Here is a 21,444-nt window from a genome sequence, read left to right as displayed (position 1 = left end):
GTTCCCAGTTTGAACCTGTTTCTTCTGTCTTTGGAAGGTCATTTTGGATCAGGTGTGGCCTCATATTTTATTTTCCTACGCTGGCTGTTCGGCATCAATATTGTCCTCACCATCATGACCGGAGCATTTGTTGTCCTACCAGAGGTTAGTGGATCTCTACCAGAGCGCGCGCGCGCGCACACACACACACACACACACACACACACACACACACCTACGGTGGTCTGTGGTGTGGATGATGCTAGACCAGAGAAACCAAACCTGAGGAGAAAAGAAAGACATTTATACATCACCAAGTTAAAGTGAAGGTCACAAGAACTTCTCCAAGAAGCTTCATGTTTGAATTGTTTATTTATAGCGCACTTTCCCACATGCAGTCAAGAAGGCCCTAGGTGCTGTATATAATGCAAGGATCAAGGGTGTGTCGGTGCAGCGCACCAGGGCGAGAGAGAGACAGAGAGAGAGAGAGAGAGAGAGTTTTTGAGATTCCATTTATTCACATCGCGATGCCATTGAACAAGAATTACAGTAACACTGTCCCAAATTCTAACTGTCCATCAACAACTTGCAGAGAACACCTCCCACAGCCCATGTCTGTATAAATCTGTCCACGTCATGCAGAGTTGAAGAGTATGCAAACTCTAGTAACAGCCTGGCTCTGACATTTATTGGCCATACTCTCACCACGTCACAAGCTTGCTCTTCCTGTAACTTATCCCTCCGAGAAAGATAAATTGCCAATTTGGCTTCACCCTTTAAAAAGTGCAGTACCCTTATGTGTTTTGTTCGATTTCATCCCACCAACAAAAGCTGTGGAAGAAAAAACTGTACCAATAACACCAAAAATATACTTAAATATGTCAGAAAGATGAGCAAGCCTCTTACAGTCATAAAAACATGAAAAATATTCTCAAAAAAATTACACAAAGGGCAAGCAGTAGACACATGAACATTCAACTAGGATACAAACGTGTTCGCTGCAGTTGCTCCATGTAAGATTCTCCACTGCAAGTCCCCAGGCCTTCTCTTCAGCGGAGAAACATAAAGTGTCGACCACATCAGAGCACGCCTTCCAAGTCTGTCCGGCCATACTGTGGATGATAGACCTTTCAGTTTCTCCATGTTAATGGTCTTTACACAGCTCACGCATAACGCTTGTGTCCCAGCATTGGGAAGGGACAGCTTCCCTCCACATGACAACTGTAGCAGTGGGCCATCCATGTCCACAAAAGGCACGGTCAAAAACAAGTCCAGGGGTCCATCAGTTGAGTTCGTTTCCAGTTCCTTTCCACAAAGTTTTTCCAGAGATGCCAGTTCTGTATCTGACAGTTTCCGTCTCCATAGTTCCAGCGCTCTCTGGGTCATGAGGACAGAGCTGACTCCAAGTGCCGAAGCCAGAACAGCAGCGTCTGACAAAGCGACTCCCGCCACTTTAATCAGCCTGCCTAGATCAACCAGTTAAAAGTGGTATAGCGCTCCCCGTAGGCCAGGCAAAGATTCATCACATACATCAAGTCTCGCACCATCAATCAAAGGCTCTTCAAATAGCCAGTGCGTAGACACATGCTCGCCTGTAGTCCATGTAAAAAGAGCACACACTCTAAAAAGGCCCTGATAAAACCTTAGTAAAGTACATAAAAATGGTAAATCAAAACCCATCAAAAACCATGCAAAGTCTAGATCGAAACCACCCAGATGCCTCAACACACAACCTGCCACACTTCTCCATACTAGAGGGAGTGCAGAATTAATTGGGCAAATGAGTATTTTGTCCACATCATCCTCTTCATGCATGTTGTCTTACTCCAAGCTGTCTAGGCTCGAAAGCCTGCTACCATTTAAGCATATTAGGTGATGTGCATCTCTGTCATGAGAAGGGGTGTGGTCTAATGACATCAACACCCTAAATCAGGTGTGCATAATTATTAGGCATCTTCCTTTCCTTTGGCTAAATGGGTCAAAAGAAGGGCTTGACAGGCTCAGAAAAGTCAAAAATAGTGAGATATCTTGCAGAGGGATGCAGCAGTCTTAAAACAGCAAAGCTTCTGAAGCGTGATCATCGAACAATCAAGCGTTACATTCAAAATAGTCAACAGGGTCGCAAGAAGCGTGTCGACAAACCAAGGCGCAAAATAACTGCCCATGAACTGAGAAAAGTCAAGCATGCAGCTGCCAAGATGCCACTTGCCACCAGTTTGGCCGTATTTCAGAGCTGCAGCATCACTGGAGTGCCCAAAAGCACAAGGTGTGCAATACTCAGAGACATGGCCAAGGTAAGAAAGGCTGAAAGACGACCACCACTGAACCAGACACACAAGCTGAAACGTCGAGACTGGGCCAAGAAATATCTCCAGACTGGTTTTTCTAAGGTTTTATGGACTGATGGAATGAGAGCGAGTCTTGATGAGCCAGATGGATGGGCCCGTGGCTGGACTGGTAAAGGGCAGAGAGCTCCAGTCTGACTCGCCAGCAAGGTGGAGGTGGAGTACTGGTTTGGGCTGGTATCATCAAAGATGAGCTTGTGGGGCCTTTTGGGGTTGAGGATGGAGTCGAGCTCAACTCCCAGTCCTACTGCCAGTTTCTGGAAGACACCTTCTTCAAGCAGTGGTACAGGAAGAAGTCTGCATCCATCAAGAAAAACATGGTTTTCATGCAGGACAATGCTCCATCACACGCGTCCAAGTACTCCACAGCGTGGCTGGCAAGAAATGGTATAAAAGAAGAAAAACTAATGACATGGCCTCCTTGTTCACCTGATCTGAACCCCATTGAGAACCTGTGGTCCATCATCACATGTGAGATTTACAAGGAGGGAAAACGGTACACCTCTCTGAACCGTGTCTGGGAGGCTGTGGTTGCTGCTTCACGCAATGTTGATGGTGAACAGATCAAAACACTGACAGAATCCATGGATGGCAGGCTTTTGAGTGTCCTTGCAAAGAAAGGTGGCTATACTGGTCGCTGATTTGTTTTTGTATTGTTTTTGAATGTCAGAAATGTATATTTGGGAATGTGGAGATGTTATACTGGTTTCACTGGTAAACATAAATAACTGAAATGGGTATATATTTGTTTTTTGTTAAGTTGCCTAATAATTATGCACAGTAATAGTCACCTGCACACACAGATATCCCCTAAAATGGCTACAACTAAAAACAAACTAAAAACTACTTCCAAAAACATTCAGCTTTGATATTAATGAGTTGTTTAGGTTCATTGAAAACATGGTTGTTGTTCAATAATACAATTATTCCTCAAAAATACAACTTGCCTAATGATTCTGCACTCCCTGTAAGTCTTAACCTGAACATGGCAGGCCTGCTAGCCAGCTGCACCAGACCCTGGCCCCCTTCCTCTCAAGATAGAAACAAGACATCCTGTGGGACCCAGTGCTATTTATCCCAGAATAAGTTTATCATGTCAGCCTGTATCCTGGCCAGCAGACTGCTTGGTGGGTCAAGGCACACGAGCTTGTGCCATAGCTGGGATGCTATCAAGTTATTTAAAACCAGCACTTTTCTTCTGTACAACATCTGCGGGCAAACTCACCTACACCTAGACATTTTTTCAATTACTTTCTCAAATGCCCCTTCCCAATTCTTCTTCATTATGCTTTCACTGCCTAAATACATGCCAAGATACTTCAGGCCGTCGTTCTGCCACAGCAGTTTTTGAGGCAGTATGAGGGAGCCATCCTCCCACCTGCCGACCAAGAGAGCATTACTCTTCCCCCAGTTCACTTTTGCAGAGGAAACCCTTTGAAATTTGCTCACAACAGTAGTTAGAGCGTCTACATCACTCTGATCCTGAGAAAGAGAGAGAGAGAGAGAGAGAGAGAGAGAGAGAGAGAGACTTTTTTGACTTTTAAATTATTTATTTTTCTTTACAAATCAACAATCAGCGTTATGACCGCAGCTAGTTTTCCACTAATAAAACCAGGAAACTTGGTAAACCAACAGTTTAGAAGTTAATCTTTAGGGATCCCTGTCGATCCAGCAGACAGAGCACCTGCCCGATCCCCCACACCGCTCTAAAGAAGTCCAGGTTCCCAGTAAGTTCATAGAAAGCATGTTCGATCTTTAAGCAAGCTTTCACCAGGCCCTTCAGGCTCCTCTCAGCATCAGTCCAGCTCTGTCCCACCATCTGGTTTTTCCTGGTTTTCCAGATGGCTATCTTTGCACATGCAAATAAAAAGTTGTCGTTGTCGTCGTCGTCTTCCTCCGCTTATCCGGGTCTGGGTCGCGGGGGCAGCATCCCAACTAGGGAGCTCCAGACCGTCCTCTCCCCAGCCTGCTCCACCAGCTCCTCCGGCAGGACCCCAAGGTGTTCCCGGACCAGATTGGAGATGTAACCTGTCCAACGTGTCCTGGGTCGACCCGGGGGCCTCCTGCCGGCAGGACATGCCCGAAACACCTCCTCGGGGAGGCGTCCAGGAGGCATCCTGACCAGATGCCCAAACCACCTCAACTGACTCCTTTCGATCCGGAGGAGCAGCAGTTCTACTCCGAGTCCCTCCCGAATGTCCGAGCTCCTCACCTTATCTCTAAGGCTGAGCCCGGCCACCCTACGGAGGAAACTCATTTCGGCCGCTTGTATCTGCGATATCGTTCTTTCGGTCATTACCCAAAGCTCATGACCATAGGTGAGGATTGGGATGTAGATCGACCGGTAAATCTAGAGCCTGGCTTTCTGGCTCAGCTCCCTCTTCACCACGACAGATCGGCTCAGCGTCCGCATCACTGCAGATGCTGAACCAATCCGCCTGTCGATCTCCCGATCCCTCCTACCCTCACTCATGAACAAGACCCCGAGATACTTAAACTCCTCCTCTTGAGGTAGGACCTCTCCCCCGACCCGGAGGTGGCAAGCCACCCTTTTCCGGTCGAGAACCATGGTCTCAGATTTGGAGGTGCTGATCCTCATCCCAGCTGCTTCACACTTGGCCGCGAACCTACCCAGCAAGAGCTGAAGGTCAGAGCTGGATGAAGCTAGGAGGACCACATCATCCGCAAAAAGCAGAGACGAGATTCTCCTGCCACCAAACTCGACACACTCCACACCACGGCTGCGCCTACAAATTCTGTCCGTAAAGGTTATGAACAGAACCGGTGACAAAGGGCAGCCCTGGCAGAGTCCAACCCTCACCGAGAACAGGTCCAACTTACTACCGGCTATGTGGACCAAACTCACGCTCCTCTGGTAAAGGGACTGAATGGCCCTTAACAGAAAGCCACCCACCCCATACTCCTGGAGCGTCCCCCACAGGGTGCCCCTGAGGACACGGTCATAAGCCTTCTCCAAATCCACAAAACACATGTGGATTGGTTGGGCAAACTCCCATGCCCCCTCCATCACCCTTGCAAGGGTATAGAGCTGGTCCACAGTTCCACGGCCAGGACGAAAACCACATTGCTCCTCCTCAATCTGAGATTCAACTATCGATCGGACCCTCCTCTCCAGTACCTTGGAGTAGACCTTCCCAGGGAGGCTAAGGAGTGTGATCCCCCTATAGTTGGAACACACCATCAGGTCACCCTTCTTAAAGATGGGGACCACCACCCTGGTCTGCCACTCCACAGGAACTGCCCCCGATGACCACGCAATGTTGCAGAGACGTGTCAACCATGACAGCCCTACAACATCCATAGCCTTGAGATACCCAGGATGAATCTCATCCATCCCCGGGGCTCCGCCGCTGTGTAGTTGTTTGACTACCTCAGCAACTTCTGCCCCAGAGATTGGACAGTCCATCCCCAGGCCTCCCTGCTCTGGTTCCTCCTCGGAATGCACGTTGGTGGGATTGAGGAGCTCCTCAAAGTATTCCTTCCACCATCCGACTATAGCCTCAGTTGACGTCAGCAGCTCCCCATGCCCACTGTAAACAATGTGAGCGAGTTGCTGCCTTCCTCTCTTGAGGCGCCGTACAGTTTGCCAGAATCTCTTTGGAGCCGATCGATAGTCTTTCTCCATGGCCTCACCAAACTCCTCCCACGCCCGAGATTTTGCCTTGGCAACTGTCACTGCTGCACCCCGCTTGGCTATCCGGTACCTGTCCTCTACCTCCGGAGACCCACAGACCAGACATGCCCTGTAGGCCTCCTTCTTCAGCCTGATGGCTCCCCAAACCTCTGGTGTCCACCAGCGGGTACGGGGGTTGCCACCACAACTGGCACAAGCCACCTTGCGACCACAGCTAGCAACAGCCGCCTCAGCAATTGCAGAGTGGAACAAGGCCCACTCGGACTCAATGTCCCCCACTGCTCTCGGGACGCGGTCAAAGCTCTGCCGGAGGTGGGAGTTGAAGACCGTCTTAACAGGTTCTTCTGCCAGGCGTTCCCAGCAGACCCTCACTATGCATTTGGGTCTGCCAGGTCTACGCGGCATCTTCCCCTGCCATCTGATCCAACTCACCACCAGGTGGTGATCAGTTGACAGCTCCACTCCTCTCCTCACTCGGGTGTCCAAAACATACGGCTGCAGGTCAGATGATACGACTACAAAGTCTATCATTGACCTGCGACCTAGGCTGCCCTGGTGCCAAGTGTACCGATGAGCATCCTTATTTTCGAACATGGTGTTCGTTATGGCCAAACTGCGGCTTGCACATAAGTCCAATAACGAAACACCACTCAAGTTCAGATCAGGCGGGCCGTTCCTCCCAATCACACCCCTCCAGGTCAAGCTGTCATTGCCCACGTGAGCATTGAAGTCCCCCAGCAGGATAATGGATTCCCCTGATGGAGTACTATCTAGCACTCGTCCCAGGGACTCCAAAAAGGGTGGGTACTCTGAACTGATATTTGGCCCATCAGCACAAACAACAGTCAGGACCCGTTCCCCGACCCGAAGGTGCAGGAAGCTACCCTCTCGTCCCCCGGGGCAAACCCCAGCACACAGACAGAGAGTCTTGGGGCTAACAAAAAGCCAACCCCAGCCGTCCGCCTCTCACCCGGAGCAACTCCAGCAAAGGAGAGTGTCCAACCCCTCTCAAGGACTTGGGTTCCAGAGCCAATGCTATGTGTCGAGGTGAGTCCGACTATATCTAGCCGGTACCGCTCAACCTCTGCCACAATCTCCTGTTCCTTCCCCGCCAGCGAGGTGACGTTCCATGTCCCAAAAAACAGTTTTCTTGTCCAGGGATCGGACCGCCAAGGCTCCCGCCTTGGTCTACCACCCGATCCACATTGCACCGGACCCTTCATGTTCCTCCTGCGGGTGGTGGGTCCACAGTTGGATGAGCCCATGTATCCGGTTCGGGCTGGGCCCGGCCGGGCCCCATGAGTGAATGCCCGGCCACCAGGCGCTCGCTCATGGGCCCCAACCCCAGGCCTGGCTCCAGGGTGGGACCCCGGTAACCCTCCGGGCCGGGTACTCCGGCTCTTTGACTTAACCTCCATAAAAGATCCAGTGAACCGTTCTTTGTCTCACCCTTCACCTAAGAATAATTTGTCATGGGAGACCCTACCAGGGGCACAAAGTGCCCCAGACAACATAGCTCCTAGGATCATTAAGGCACTCAAACTCCTCCACCACGATAAGGTGACGGTTCATTAACAATATTGTCAGTTTTTTTTTTCTGACACTGTTGTTGGACCCGAAAACAAATAAGGACAGGGTAAAGGCCTCCCCAGTGCACTAACCCACCATTCTAAAACCCTGAACATCCCTGATAACCTAGAACATGCTACCACTAGATGCTCTAGGGTCTCTTTTTGGTTACAGATAGGACAACCCCCCCACCCCCACCCCCCCCATGCTTGGATCAAAGCGGGCTCTGTGTCTGTTCGTAGCTATAAAACTCCATGTTAGATCCTCCACTGGAGGTCAGCCATCCTTTTTTCCACTGGAGACTTATACAAACTCCTCCAGCTGCCCCCAGGGACACGGTCCGCAGCAAACACCTGAGCCCAGAGACAGACAGAGACGGAGAGAGACAGAGACAGACAGAGAGAGAGAGAGAAACAGAGAGAGAGAGAGAGAGAGAGAGAGAGAGAGAGAGAGAGAGAGAGAGAGAGAGAGAGGAATAGAGACAGACACATGAGCTGCTTTTACAGGACCATAGCGTTTTCAAAACGGGATTTGCCGTGGCTCCCTGGGGAGGATAAAGGTCGTTTATAAGATCAGACCGTGGCAGTAATGTGGTGCAATAGTGGCAATTTTTTAAAAGATTAGGTGATTGCCTCTTATGATGTATTATATAAATAGAAACAGTTTTCCCTCGCCCGGACGTGGGTCACCGGGGCCCCCCTCTGGAGCCAGGCCTGGAGGTGGGGCACGTTGGCGAGTGCCTGGTGGCCGGGCTTTCACCCATGGAGCCCGGCCAGGCACAGCCCATGGGCACAGTGGGTCCCCCTTCCCATGGGCTGTGGATCTGCTGCTGTCGGGGTGGATGGCTCCCTTGATGGCATATCCTTGTCCTTAGCTGGTCTGGCTCATCTGATCTCAGCCAATCGTGTTTATTTTACCATGGGGAAGTGTGTGTGTGTGTGTGTGTGTGTGTGTGTGTGTGTGTGTGTGTGTGTGTGTGTGTGTGTGTGTGTGTGTGTGTGTGTGTGGAGGAGTGTTGTGAAGGGGTTTTTTAGTGTCAGACTGTTTTTAAAATTCTGGGGATGGGAGGGAATGTGGGTATGTGGGGCCTTTTTAAATTGTTAAGCACTTTGAGTTGCATGTAATGTAGGATTAAGTGCTATAAAGTTGATTGATTGATTGATTGATTGATTGATTGATTGATTGATTGATTGATTGATTGACTGATTGATTGATTACCACTCATGAGAGGGGCCAAAGGGGTCAGGTGCAGTGTGTGACGGGTGGTAGTCGAGGGCGGGGACCTTGGCGGTCTGATCCTCGGCTACAGAAGCTGGCTGTTGGCACATGGAATGTCACTTCTCTGGTGGGGAAGGAGCCTGAGTTTGTGTGTGAGGTTGAGAGGTTCTGACTAGATATAGTTGGACTCACCTCAACGCATGGCTCTGGCTCTGGAACCAGTTTCCTTGAGAGGGGTTGGACTTTCTACCACTCTGGAGTTGCTCCCACTGAGAGGCGCAGAGCAGGGGTGGGCAACCCCCCATCGTGGTGCCTGCACGTTGGTGTTTAAACCAGTGAATGAGAGGGTAGCCTCCCTCTGCCTAGGTGTGGGGGGACGGGTTCTGACTGGGGTCTGTGCTTATTCACCAAACTACAGTTCAGACTATCCACCCTTTTTGGAGTCCTTGGAGGGGGTTCTAGAGAGCACTCCTTGCGGTGACTCCCTCGTTCTGCTGGGGGAATTTAACGTTCACGTGGGCAACGACAGTGAAACCTGGAGAGATATCGTTGGGAGGAACAGCCCCCCGATCAGATTTTGAGTAGTGTTTTGTTATTGGACTTCTGTGCCAGTCATGGATTGTCCATAATGAACACCATGTTCAGACATAAAGGTGTCCATATGTGCTCTTGGCACCAGGATACCTTAGGCTGCAGCTCAATGATCGACTTTGTTGTTGTTTCATCTGACCTGCGGCCGCATGACTTGGACACTCGGGTGAAGAGGGGGCAGAGCTGTCAACTGACCACTACCTGGTGTTGAGTTGGCTCAGATGGTGGGGGAGGATGCCAGTCAGACCAGGCAAGCCCAAATGTATCGCAAGGGTCTGCTGAGAACGACTGGCAGAGTCTCCTGTCAGAAGGAGCTTTAATTCCCACCTCCGACAGAACTTCCATAATGTTCCGGTGGAGGCGGGGGACATTGAGTCTGAATGGACCCTTTTCCGTGCCTCCATTGTTGAGGCGGCCGACCGGAGCTGTGGTCGCAGGATCGTCTGTGCCTGTCGTGGTGAAAACCTCAGAACCCGCTGGTGGACACCGGCGGTTAGGGATGCTGTCAAGCTGAAGAAAGAGTCCTATCAGGTCTTTTTGGCCTGTGGGACTCCAGAGGCAGCTGACGGGTACCGGCAGTCCAAGCAGAACGCTGCGCTGGTGGTCGCCGAGGCAAAAACCCGGGCATGGGAGGAGTCCGGTTAGACCATGGAGCAAGACTTCCATATGGCTTTGAGGAGATTCTGGTCCACCATCCAATGCCTCGAGGGGGGGGGGGGGGGGGGGGGGGGGCGCAGTGCGCTACCAACACTATATAGTGGGGATGGTGGGCTGCATCGGTGGGCAGCAAACTTCGAAGACCTCCTCAATCCCACCGACAGGTCTTCCAGTGAGCAAGCAGAGTCTGGGGACTTTGGGTTGGCCTCTCAAATATCTGGTGCTGAGGTCACTGAGGTGGTTAATAAGCTCCTTTGTGGCAAGGCTCCAGGGGTGGATGAGATCCGCCCGGAGTTCCTTAAGGCTCTGGATGTTGTGGGGCTGTGTTGGCTGTCGCGGCTCTGCAATATTACATGGACATTGGGGGCAGTCCCACTGGACTGGCAGACCGGGGTGGTGGTTCCCTTATTTAAAAAGGGGGGCCGCAGGGTGTGTTCCAACTACGGGGGACCACACTCCTGAGCCTTCCTGGTAAGGTCTATTCAGGGGTTCTGGAGAGGAGGGTCCATCGGATTGTTGAACCTCAGATTCAGGAGGAGCAATGTGGTTTTCGTCCTGGCCGTGGAACACTGGACCAGCTCTATACCCTTTTGAGGATCCTGGAGGGTGCGTGGGAATTTGCCCAACCAGTCTACATGTGTTTTGTGGATTTGGAGAAGGGGTTTGACCGCATCCCTCGGGGGCCCAGTGGGGGGTACTCCGGGAGTATGGGATAACAGGCCCTCTGATACGGGCTGTTAGGTCCCTGTATGACTGGTGTCAGAGCTTGGTCCGCATTGCCGGCAGTAAGTCAGGCTCGTTCCCAGTGAGAGTTTAGCTCCGCCGAGGCTGCCCTTTGTCACCGATTCTGTTCATAACCTTTATGGACAGGATTTCTAGGCGCAGCCAAGGTGTGGAGGGCATCTGTTTTGGTGGCCTGAGGATCAAGTTTTGCAGATGATGTGGTCCTGTTGGCTTCATCAGAACGTGATCTTCAGCTTTCGCGGAGCGGTTCGCAGCCGAGTGTGAAGAAGCTGGGATGAGAATTAGCTCCTCTAAATCTGAGACCATGGTCTTGATTCGGAAAAGGGTAGAATGCCTTCTCCGGGTCAGGGATGAGGTTCTGCCCCAAGTGGAGGAGTTGAAGTATCTTGGGGTCTTGTCGACGAGTGAGGGAAAACTGGAGAGTGAGATCTACGGGCGGATTGGTGATGCATCTGCAGTAATGCAGGCATTGTACCAGTCTGTCGTGGTGAAGACAGAGCTGAGTCAGAAGGCGAAGCTCTCGATTTACCAGACGATCTATGTTCCTTCCCTCACCTATGGTCATGAGCTTTGGGTAGTGACCGAAAGAACGAGATTGCAGATACAATGGCCGAAATGAGTTTTCTCCGAAGAGTGGCTGGGCTCTCCCTTAGAGATAGGGTGAGAAGCTCAGTCATCCGGGAGGGGCTCGGAGTAGACCCGCTGCTCCTCTACATCGAGAGGAGCCAGTTGAGGTGGCTCGGGCATCTGGTCAGGATGCCTCCTGGACACCTCCCTGGTGAGGTTTTCAGAGCATGTCCAAATGGGAGGAGGCCTAAAGGTAGACCCAGGACACGTTGGAGGGACTATGTCTCTCACTTGGCCAGGGAACGCCTTGGGATTCTCCCGCAGGAGCTGGCCCAAGTGGCTGGGGAGAGGGAAGTCTGGGCCTCTCGACTTAGGCTACTGCCCTGTGACCCAAACCCGGAGAAGCGGATGAAAATGGATGGATGGATTAGGTGATGACGGCATAAAGGGGGTATGGGGGGCGGTCTCTGCACTGCCGCTGACTTCCGTTTATGTTGGACATACATAACTTGCTTTTTATTTCGATTGAAGCCGTGATTGTTAAGTTTTTTTAACAAGCAACTGCTAAAGGTGTCTGTGTAGAAAAGCCCTCAAAGTCTTGCGTTATGGGAACGAATTCCCTTGTTACCTTTATTTTATAGTTGGCCAGAAGTTTGCTCCAGAAGTCCAGCTTGATATAGAGATAAAATGGCTTTAGGTTCATATCTCTCGAGGTTTACATATCTCTAGGTTGTGTCCCGGGTTCCTCTCTGCGGTATGTTGCTGCCTGGGGGATAGAACCCGGACATGGTTGAGTGTGTGCGTGGATAAACAGTAAGTGCAATGTTGGATTGATTATGGCTATAGGGTTAATTATTATGCATTTCCTGCCCCTGTGAAAACACTGTTGATATACCTTCCCTCGGGACCGATCTGCGCTGGCCTGCTGGCGTCTTGGTCGTACGAGGAGGCATGAATGTGCTTTGTATGAGTATACGGAAATGTAGAGAAGTACGGCGGTGTTGTTACGGTGCGGGAACGGGAGTTGGTTCAGAGTATCTGAGCTAAGCTAACCCGCCACCGGAAGTACCCATGCCAGTCGAGAAAATAAAAGTACCCTTTTGTTTACAGACCAGAATTTGACTGACGATGTCAAGGGTAACTTGCCAAAGCTTAATATAGCGGTTTTAGGTGAGCAGATGATGATGATTTAGTGACCTCTGACTGTTTAGTATAGTTATTAACTGATGATGTGGTGGCGGAAGGTTAATATTCTGATGTGTGTTAATTGTTTAATAAGGTTAAGTTATACATACATCATATTTGTCATTCTGCAGGAAAACCACACCCATGAACTGTCATGTCTATCAGCTGCTATCCTGATTTACTTGTCCTAACCTATGGGCTATAATTAAGAAGCCAGGTGCACAACTACAATTACGACTCGGCTTCTTTATATTCCGAGGGGCTTTAAGTGATGCTCTGGCCAGCATTCCCAGTGAAAAGCGAGTTTCAACCTTGGTACAACGCCTTTACAGTCTGCTTACAGTGTGCCTTAATACAAAAGTGGTCCTTCGAGCCAGATAAAACTCTCTGTAGGCTGAAGATGGATCGATCCCTACGAAGCTTATGGCGCTCGCCCCAGGTGACGCATCCGTCCCCCTAGCCGTTTTGCGGATTATGAGATGGATCAGCTGGGACACATGCAAGACCGATGGAGTGAAGACATGGAGACTCCCCCAGTCAGGATGACCCCCCTAAAGTCTGCGCATGACTCTGCTTCGTCCAGTCATGGGAGGTGGAGGGATGTCGTCCCGTCCCGAGAAGACTGTTGCTATGGCAACTGGGGCTCACAGGACCCCCAGGACGTACAAATGACTGCTTCATTCTCCCCTGGTGGTGATCAAGCGGAATACCGGCAGAGATACGCTATGTCCCGATATGCTGCCCCACTACCCAACAATCCACATCAAGAAGTCAGCGTGGAGTTAGAAGATATCAGGCAGGAGAGGCGCCTTCTACAACAAGCCCAGCAGCGGATGTCTTTGGATTTGGTCAAACTCAGAGCTCTGCGGGCAGATATGAGACAGTTGATGGAGGCAGTTCAGCACCTGCAGCTACAACCTCCCCCAGTCAGAAGTGACCTGAATCGAGAGTCGCCACCTCCCCCTGGGTTATCAGTGAACCGTGAGGATGACGAGGATGATTTGCCAGCTCCACCTCCTTAGCCAGGCCCGGAGCTAGGAGCTTCTGCACCGGGATGTCAGTCGCCTTTACCATTCACAAATCATCAGCAGGTACCTAGTATCGGAAGATACAGTAATGAAGAAGAGGTCAACCCTCCAGTGACAGGACCGTGTATGGGACTGACACAATCCCAACCAGCTGTGCAGGGGCTGGCTGATCAGGACGGGTACAAACGGAGCCCACTTCCCTGCAGCGTTGACTTGCAGTCACCACCGTTGACCCCTCCAGATACACCTCACCCCTTGGATATGAGTTACTTTGGGCCACGCCCGTTGATCCGCCACTTCTCTAGATGAGACCCTGGTGAGTTGTTCCGCCTGAAGCTTTCATTGGAGAACATCCTGCCCCATCAGGCCTCTGAACAGTTCAAGTACCAAATATTGGTGGATCACCTGCAGTTGGAAGAGGCTCGTCTGATTGCAGATTCCTACTTGAACTCTCCAGCACCATTCACAGATACGATGGCTGCCCTCAATGAGAAGTTCGGCCAACCACATCAGATCGCCTTAAGATGGATTACGGCAGTACTTAGCGCCCCTGACATGAGGCGGAGAGATGTGTCTGCGTTCGACAGATTCTCGCTCCAAGTCCAGTCCCTGGTAGGAATGCTGCGGACACTGGGCTCCGAGGGTGGAGTGGAGTTGCAGTGTGGCTCTCATGTAGCTCGTTTGTTGGATAAGTTGCCACCTGAACTACGAACAGAGTTCCGCCGCTGCATGTTTCACCGAGGTAAACGTACCCATACCCTGCCTGACCTATCCGAGTGGCTGAAGTATGAATCCTGGTGTCAGGACAGTGAAGGGCAATGGGCAGTCAGAGGGGCTCCAGGAAGATCTATTCCACGACAGGATGGTCAGCAGGGTTATCGACCCATTACCGTCTTACATGGTGGAAAAGGCTCTGAGGCAAGGCTGGCAGACCAGGCCTCGAGCAGCTCCTATTGAAGAATTAGAAGTAAGCCATATTGCCCTTTCTGTGGTAACGAGGAGCATTATCTCAGTCAGTGTGCAGCTGTGTCAAAGCTGTCGAAAGATCAATTGATCGAACGAATAAAAGTCAACAAAAGGCGCTGGCGCTGCGCTCAATAACACCAGGCCGCCCAGTGCAATCTGAAGAAAACATGTGGCCGATGTCAGGGCAAGCACCTCGAGGTCCTACGCGACATAAACGGCAGGACATCGCGGGCAGTCACAACTACTATACTGGACCAAAGGAGAGGTGCAGCTGAGGTGCAATACTTGGGACTATCCAGCTGGCAGTAGTCGGGTCCTTCTGAAAGTTGTGAGAGTCTGAGTCCACTACAGAGATCGAGCACTCAACACTTATGCCATACTCGACGACGGGTAGGAGGGAACCATGTTACTCTCAGAGGCGACGGACAAACTAGGGATCCAGGGAACCCCTGAAGATCTCCCTCTGTGTACGATCAGGCAGGAGGTGCAGACCGTGCCCAGAGCATCGGTGTCTTTTTCCATTTGAACTCCTACACAGCCACGGACCAGGTTCCCAATTGTGGGCGCCTTCTCTGCCTCCCTAATTGGGCTTGCACGCCATACTTACCCCATGGAATGGCTGAAGAGAACCTATAACCATCTCATAGGACTTCTTATCAGATCTTTTGTTGTCCCAACAAAATGAAGCATCAGTTCAGTTATTACCAAATGATGGTCTGTAAAAATAGCTGGGACTATTTGATAGTCCATCACTCTAGAGAGGAAGGTACCAGAGACATAAAATCTGTCTAATCTAGCAGCACTAACTCTTCCACCTAACCTTTTGACCCATGTGTATTCTCTACTTTATGGATTCTTTAATCTCCACACATCCAGTAAGTCTGTTTTTGTAAGGATTTTTGACAAAAGGATAGAAGACTGAAGACGTGGTTCCTCCCAAAGGAAAGAAAGACAGAGAGAGAGAGAGAGAGAGAGAGAGTGAGAAAGACAGAGAAAGACAAGAGAGAGACAGACAGACAGACAGAGAGAAAAAGAGAGAGAAAGAGACAGGCAGACAGACAGAGAGAGAAGGTCCTGGGCTGGTGTGGTCACACGTGCTCTCTGGTTGTGAGGTTGGTTGGATGTACTGCCAAATTCTCTGAAACATCTTTGGAGACGGCTTAAGGTAGAGAAATGAACATTAATTTCACAGACAACAGCTCTGGTAGACATTCCTGTAGTCAGCATGCGGAATGCATCCTCTCTCAAATGTTGCGACATCTTTGGCATTGTGCTGTTGGATGAACCTGTACATGTCAGAGTGTCCTTTTATTGTGGGCAGTCTAAGGCACACCTGTACATTATTCATGCTGTCTAATCAGCCCCTTGATATGCCACACCTGTGAGGTGTAATGGATTACCTTGGTAAAGGAAAAGTTCTCACTAACACACAAGTAGACACATTTCAGTACCGTATTGGAGAGTGAGTGGAGGGTTTTTGTGTCTGTAGAAAATGATTCAGATGTTTGAGTTCAGCTCATGAAAAATGTGAGCAGAAACAAAAGTGTTGCGTTCAGATTTTTGATCAGCATAAAAAGGTGAGGGGCTGCGCAGTGGCACAGTGGTTAGAGCTGTTGCCTTGCAGCGAGAAGGTCCTGGGTTCGCTTCCCGGCCTGGGGTCTTTCTGCCTGGAGTTAGCATGTTCTCCCTGTGCATGCGTGGGTTCTCTCCGGGTTCTCTGGCTTCCTCCCACAGTCCAAAAAACAAAACAAAAAAAAACACAACTGTTAGGTTGATTGGTCTGTCTAAATTGTCCTTAGGTGTGTGTGTGTGTGTGCGCATGATTGTTTGCCCTGTGTGTCTCTTCGTTGCCCTGCGATGGACTGGCTCTCTGTCCAGGGTGTACCCCGCCTGATTGCCCGTTGACCGCTGGATTCTCATGTCATTTCTCTTGTTCAGAATCAGAATCAACTTTATTGTCATGGCCGCAGCATCCTGAAACGTAGACATTTGTCTCTGCAGCACAGCCTGTCCAAGGTTACCCACACACATGTAGACTAAAACTCACGATAAGATGTGACAGGTGGTTCAGAACGCCTGTGCCCGGCTTCTGACCAAGTCCTCCAAACACACCCACATCACCCCGCTTCTCCTCCAGCTTCACTGGCTGCCAGTCAACTTCAGTGTTCATTTCAAGGTCCTGGTTCTGGTCTATAGGGCCTTACATGGACAAGCACCATCTTACATTGGTGATCTTCTTAGTCCCTACACCCCCAGCAGGTCCCTGAGGTCCAGTGATCAAAGCCTACTGGTTGTGCAGCACCAGGCTAAAGGTCAAAGGTGACAGATCATCTGCTGCTGTGGCCCCCAGACTCTGGACCTCTCTCCCCCTGAGCCTGAGACCAGTGGACTCAGTGGTCTCCTTTAAACTCACCTGTTCAGGCTTTGGTGGAACCTTCCTCACCTCCTTTTCCTTGTTCTGCTCTGATTCCGCCAGGATCCGCTGATTTCCTTATCATTTTCCCTTTCCGTATAATTTTAAATCAAAATTTGTTTTATTTACCCTCAGTCTTATGATATTTTGCAATAATTTAAACGATGAATGAATGTATTATGATTACCCAATCTCATGTATTTTAGACCCAGTTTTTATGTTGATATCTTCTAAAGCCGCCAACATTTTCTAACAGTTGGCATCATCTGAAGGTGTAGCAAAGGATACTTTTCTTCTGGGCGGATCATCTGAACCACTGATCCGCTTAATTGCCAACCATTCTCTTTTGGTGAACCATTCACGTGAGGCCGTCGTCGTATGTTGCTGGGTAGTTTTCACTTCCTGCGCATGCGCAAAGCGAAGGTTGGGGTCCCCCCAGCTCTGTCGCTGGTTTTCTGCTCGACAGCTAAGCTAAAGTTCAGCGTACTATTTGGAGAAACTGCTAGAAGAAGAAGTTGGCTGCAAGGCCAGCAGCTACTTGTAACGAGAAGAACTGGGCGTTCCTTCTCATGTGCATTTATTTTCCAAACGAGGAGCAGGTGGTTATTTCCTGAAGTTCAGAAATATCCTCGCTATACCTCTAACTCATTTTCAACGACATATTTATGGATATTTCCAGAGAATAATGGTAAAAACGTCCCGTTTTCTCTTTGAGCTGGCTCGTTCTGTTAAAAACACGAAGACCCTAACCCCAACTAACTCAACAGTAAAAGTGAAGCTGTGGGTTTAATTATTGCTGGAGTGCAAACATATATCAGTGCTGAAGTTGCTCAGGATACAATTCTGCACTGCATAAATCTCTTATATTACATTTCTGCACAGATCTGCAGATCCTTGGAAAGCCCGAGCACAACCTGCTGACAAGAGCTGTGTGTGTGTGTGTGTGTGGGGGGGGGGGGGGGTCTGCTGGATTTATCCTTGTCAGTGACATGCAGACACAAGCAATTTCCTCAGACATTACTTACCCCACCGGCCCACTGTCTCATCTCAGTCCTTCCTTCTTCCTGCACCACAGTCTTTTGGAGGAACTCACTCTGGTCATTTTCCTTTTTCAGCTCAAGAAATGTTTCCTAGATCAGCAAACACATTTAACATGAGACATAAGTACCTGAAAAATACAAAGTGCAGTTTCCAAATAATGAATCTTTAACACAAGTCCTCATCAAAGTAAATGTACTTACACAAATGAACAGTCCAGCCTAGAAAACGCACACACTTCCTGCTTCATTAATCTAAATGTTCTTAGGTCCTTCTGGATCACATACACCGCCCGGCCCCCAAAAATTTCACCACCAAAACAATTTCAATTTCAATTCTTTATTCACGACAATGCACATTAATAAACAATCAAATCTATTGTATTGATCGTAAATGGGCCAGATTATAGCGTAGTTGCTAATTTGCATCTGTAGTCCGTCAACAAGATAACTAAGTAAAAAGGTCACATATTGTGCAGGACCACCTTTAGCTGTGATTACAACACACACTCGCTGTGGCGTTGTTTCGATGAGCTTCTGCAGTTTCACCAGATTCATCTCCATCCAGCGTTGCATTAACCAACATCTTGCATAGAAGATGGTAGTCTGACCGTTTTTAATACATAACGTCTTTTTCTCAAAGTCCACTTTTATTTCATAACAGCTTTTTCCCATGGCTGATGTGTTTCATAATGAGACTTTACAGCAGACGAGACTGGTAGAGCCATGGTAGACATTCCTGCAGTCAGCAGCCAATTGCACACTCCCTGGAAGATTGCTACATCTGTGGCATTGTGCTGTCTGATCAACCTGTACATGTCAGGTGTCCTTTTATTGTGGGCAGTCTAAGGCACACCTGTACATTATTCATGCTGTCTAATCAGCCCCTTGATGTGCCACACCTGATTTATTTGAGAGTCATGGGTCTTTTGTGTATGTAGACACATTTTTATATGTTTGAGTTCAGCTCATCTCTGCTTCATGCGGATGATGTGGTCCTCCTAGCTTCATCAGGCTCTGACCTACAGCTCTTGCTGCGGAGGTTCGCAGCTGAGTGTGAAGTGGCTGGGATGAGGATCAGCATCTCCAAGTCTGTGACCATGGTTCTCCACCAGAAAAGGGAGGTATTCCAACTCCGGGTCGGGAGAGGGGTCCTGCCTCAAGTGGAGGAGTTCAAGTATCTTGTTCACGAGTGAGGGACGGAGGGAGCGGGGAGGTCGACAGGCGGATTGGTTCAGCATCTGGAGAGATGAGGACGCTAAACCGGTCTCCTGTGTTGAAGAAGGAGCTAAGCCTGAAAGCAAGACTCTCAATTTACCATCCCATCTACGTCCCAGTCCTCACCTATGGTCATGAGCTTTGGGTGATGACCAAAAGAACAAGATGGCGGATACAAGCGGCTGAAATAAAAGTACTTCCTGTATGACCCTTACAGCCCGTTTCTGGAGAAGGAAGAGAGGTTAGAGTGAACTTTTATAGTTATTGCCCCAAATCTCTCTACCGTACGTTAAGTAGCGCCGCACTAATGAACAGTACGGTAAGTGCAGTGCCTTATAATCTAAGGAATATTTGACTTTATTAATTATTGCATCTCTCCTGGCTCTTCCTCACTGACCACAGACACCACACGAGCCTATGAGCGAGGTCTAACCTTCAGCCCGGTCACAACCACATCAATCATGCTGGAATGTTGCTCCAAGTTTTATCTTTATCTTCCAAGAGAACCCGTAGCTGTGCTACTTCCTCATCAAGTTTGAGGATCTTGTCTTGTTTGGTTTTAATGGCTGAAACGTCCTGTGAGAGTGACTCCATGGCCTTCCTAATGTCCTCCAACCCTTCAGTAGCTGGGCCTTTCTCTGGCGCCATTTTGGTGTAAAAACAAAACTGCTCATCAGCTCCAAACCACGGTACCCAGTGATTGGCCGCTTCTCCGCCGTCCTCAGGCCATGTCTCCGCTGTTCATTACCTAAAGACTAATTCACTCGTTTTAATTACTTGTCAACTTTTTTCTCCAACGTAAAGACTGCTGCACAAAAAAAAAGACTGCTGCTCGTGTGGGCCCCCTTGTGGCTTTGGGCCCCTGGACCTGTGCCAGTTTGCCCATATTATAATCCGGCCTTGGCCACAAATAGCACTTCTATTTTGCACCCTTGGTAACTTACGCAATGGTCCTCAATTGGCGCCCCGTGGGCCACGTCCGGCCTCGAGCCCTCTCTTTGTGACCCCCAACCCCCGCGAGCTCCCCTGACGGCCGACCGGGAGGTTTAGGATAGAGCTGAGGAAAACAATCAAATAATCAATGCATGAGATGTGGGGCATGAACGGTTCTGCATCATAGAAGAGTACCATAATCAGTTATAGTGGAGTGAAGTTGTGTTATTTTAACAGCAGCACCAGCGCAGCATCCGGACCTGTCAGAGCGGTGTTCTCCACATTTACCGGGTAGGAAACTTTGGTCCGCCTTTATGTGGTTCTGCAGGGCTGAGCGCTGGAGTTGTAACCTGAGACCGAACCCGAATCGAATCAGCCGACTGGTTCTGTTGGAGTTGGGACATAAATTATGTTAATTGGGCGGGTTGTGGCGCGGCGCGCTCCGCTCGCTCGATCAGTGACAGAGAGAGAGAGAGAGAGAGAGAGAGAGAGAGAGGGGGGGGGGGAGAGGGGAGGATCGGAGGACGCTCCTCCAAACATGTGTTATTATTTTCATAATTTAATTATTGTTTCTCCTGGAAGCGCTCAGTCAGACCAAGTGCTGTGACGTCGGGAGGTCCGGTCTTGGGGAGGGGGCGGGGTCAATGACGGCGGCTGCAGCGTAATCGTCTGTCTCTTTTATTTAGGGACACAGAGAAGTTACAAGGAGAGAGAAATAGAAGATAGAAGTTCTTGTTCCACTTTATTCTTTTGTTTCATGATATAAACTGATGTTAAATTCAGCTGAAAGAGAAACTGGGAGGAAGTTACAGGAGGTCTCGTCTCCTATCTGCTCCTCCAGATACAGCATGGACATGAGGGTCACACGGCCGAGCTGGAGGGGGACAGGTGTTGTCCTGCTTTATATTGCAAGCTTGTACACACACACACACACACACACACACACACACACACACACACACACACACACACACACACACACACACACACACACACACACACACACACACACACACACACACACACACACACACACACACACACACACACTCACACACACACACACACACACACAGGTGTACTTGGTCAGCGACCCGCGTCACAGCTGATGCGTTCCTGGTGCAGGAATCAGAAACTAACAAATGCATCAGAGCATGGTTGTGTAAAGTTTTTCAAGTGCTTACTTTAAATAAATTCTTACTAGAATATAAATGTATTCAATAAAATGTAATAATCCACAAAAATGTGGAGCATTAATGATTTTGAGCCTTTGATATTGGATACGGGATTAAACTGGGTGCTGGTGCCAGGGAAGCAACACTTTATAATCGTTTGGACA

The 21,444-nt window shown here is 49.6% G+C and overlaps 1 protein-coding gene across 5 annotated transcripts in view; it reads left to right on the top strand.

Annotated features, from left to right (window-relative positions):
- LOC107373975 (transmembrane channel-like protein 3) overlaps positions 1 to 21,444 on the top strand; it is a 296,837-nt gene that overhangs the window by 45,126 nt on the left and 230,267 nt on the right. For all 5 annotated transcript variants that reach the window (XM_070554580.1, XM_070554581.1, XM_070554582.1 and 2 more), the window contains one exon: positions 38 to 144. In XM_070554580.1, coding sequence (XP_070410681.1) covers positions 38 to 144 — 107 coding nt within the window. The remainder of the gene's footprint in view (positions 1 to 37; positions 145 to 21,444) is intronic.

Source organism: Nothobranchius furzeri, chromosome 9 (genome assembly GCF_043380555.1).
Source record: "Nothobranchius furzeri strain GRZ-AD chromosome 9, NfurGRZ-RIMD1, whole genome shotgun sequence".
In the NCBI taxonomy this organism is placed as follows: Eukaryota; Metazoa; Chordata; class Actinopteri; order Cyprinodontiformes; family Nothobranchiidae; genus Nothobranchius; species Nothobranchius furzeri.
The sequence above is the reverse complement of the archived record's forward strand: the minus strand, read 5'-3'. Positions and strand labels throughout refer to the sequence as shown.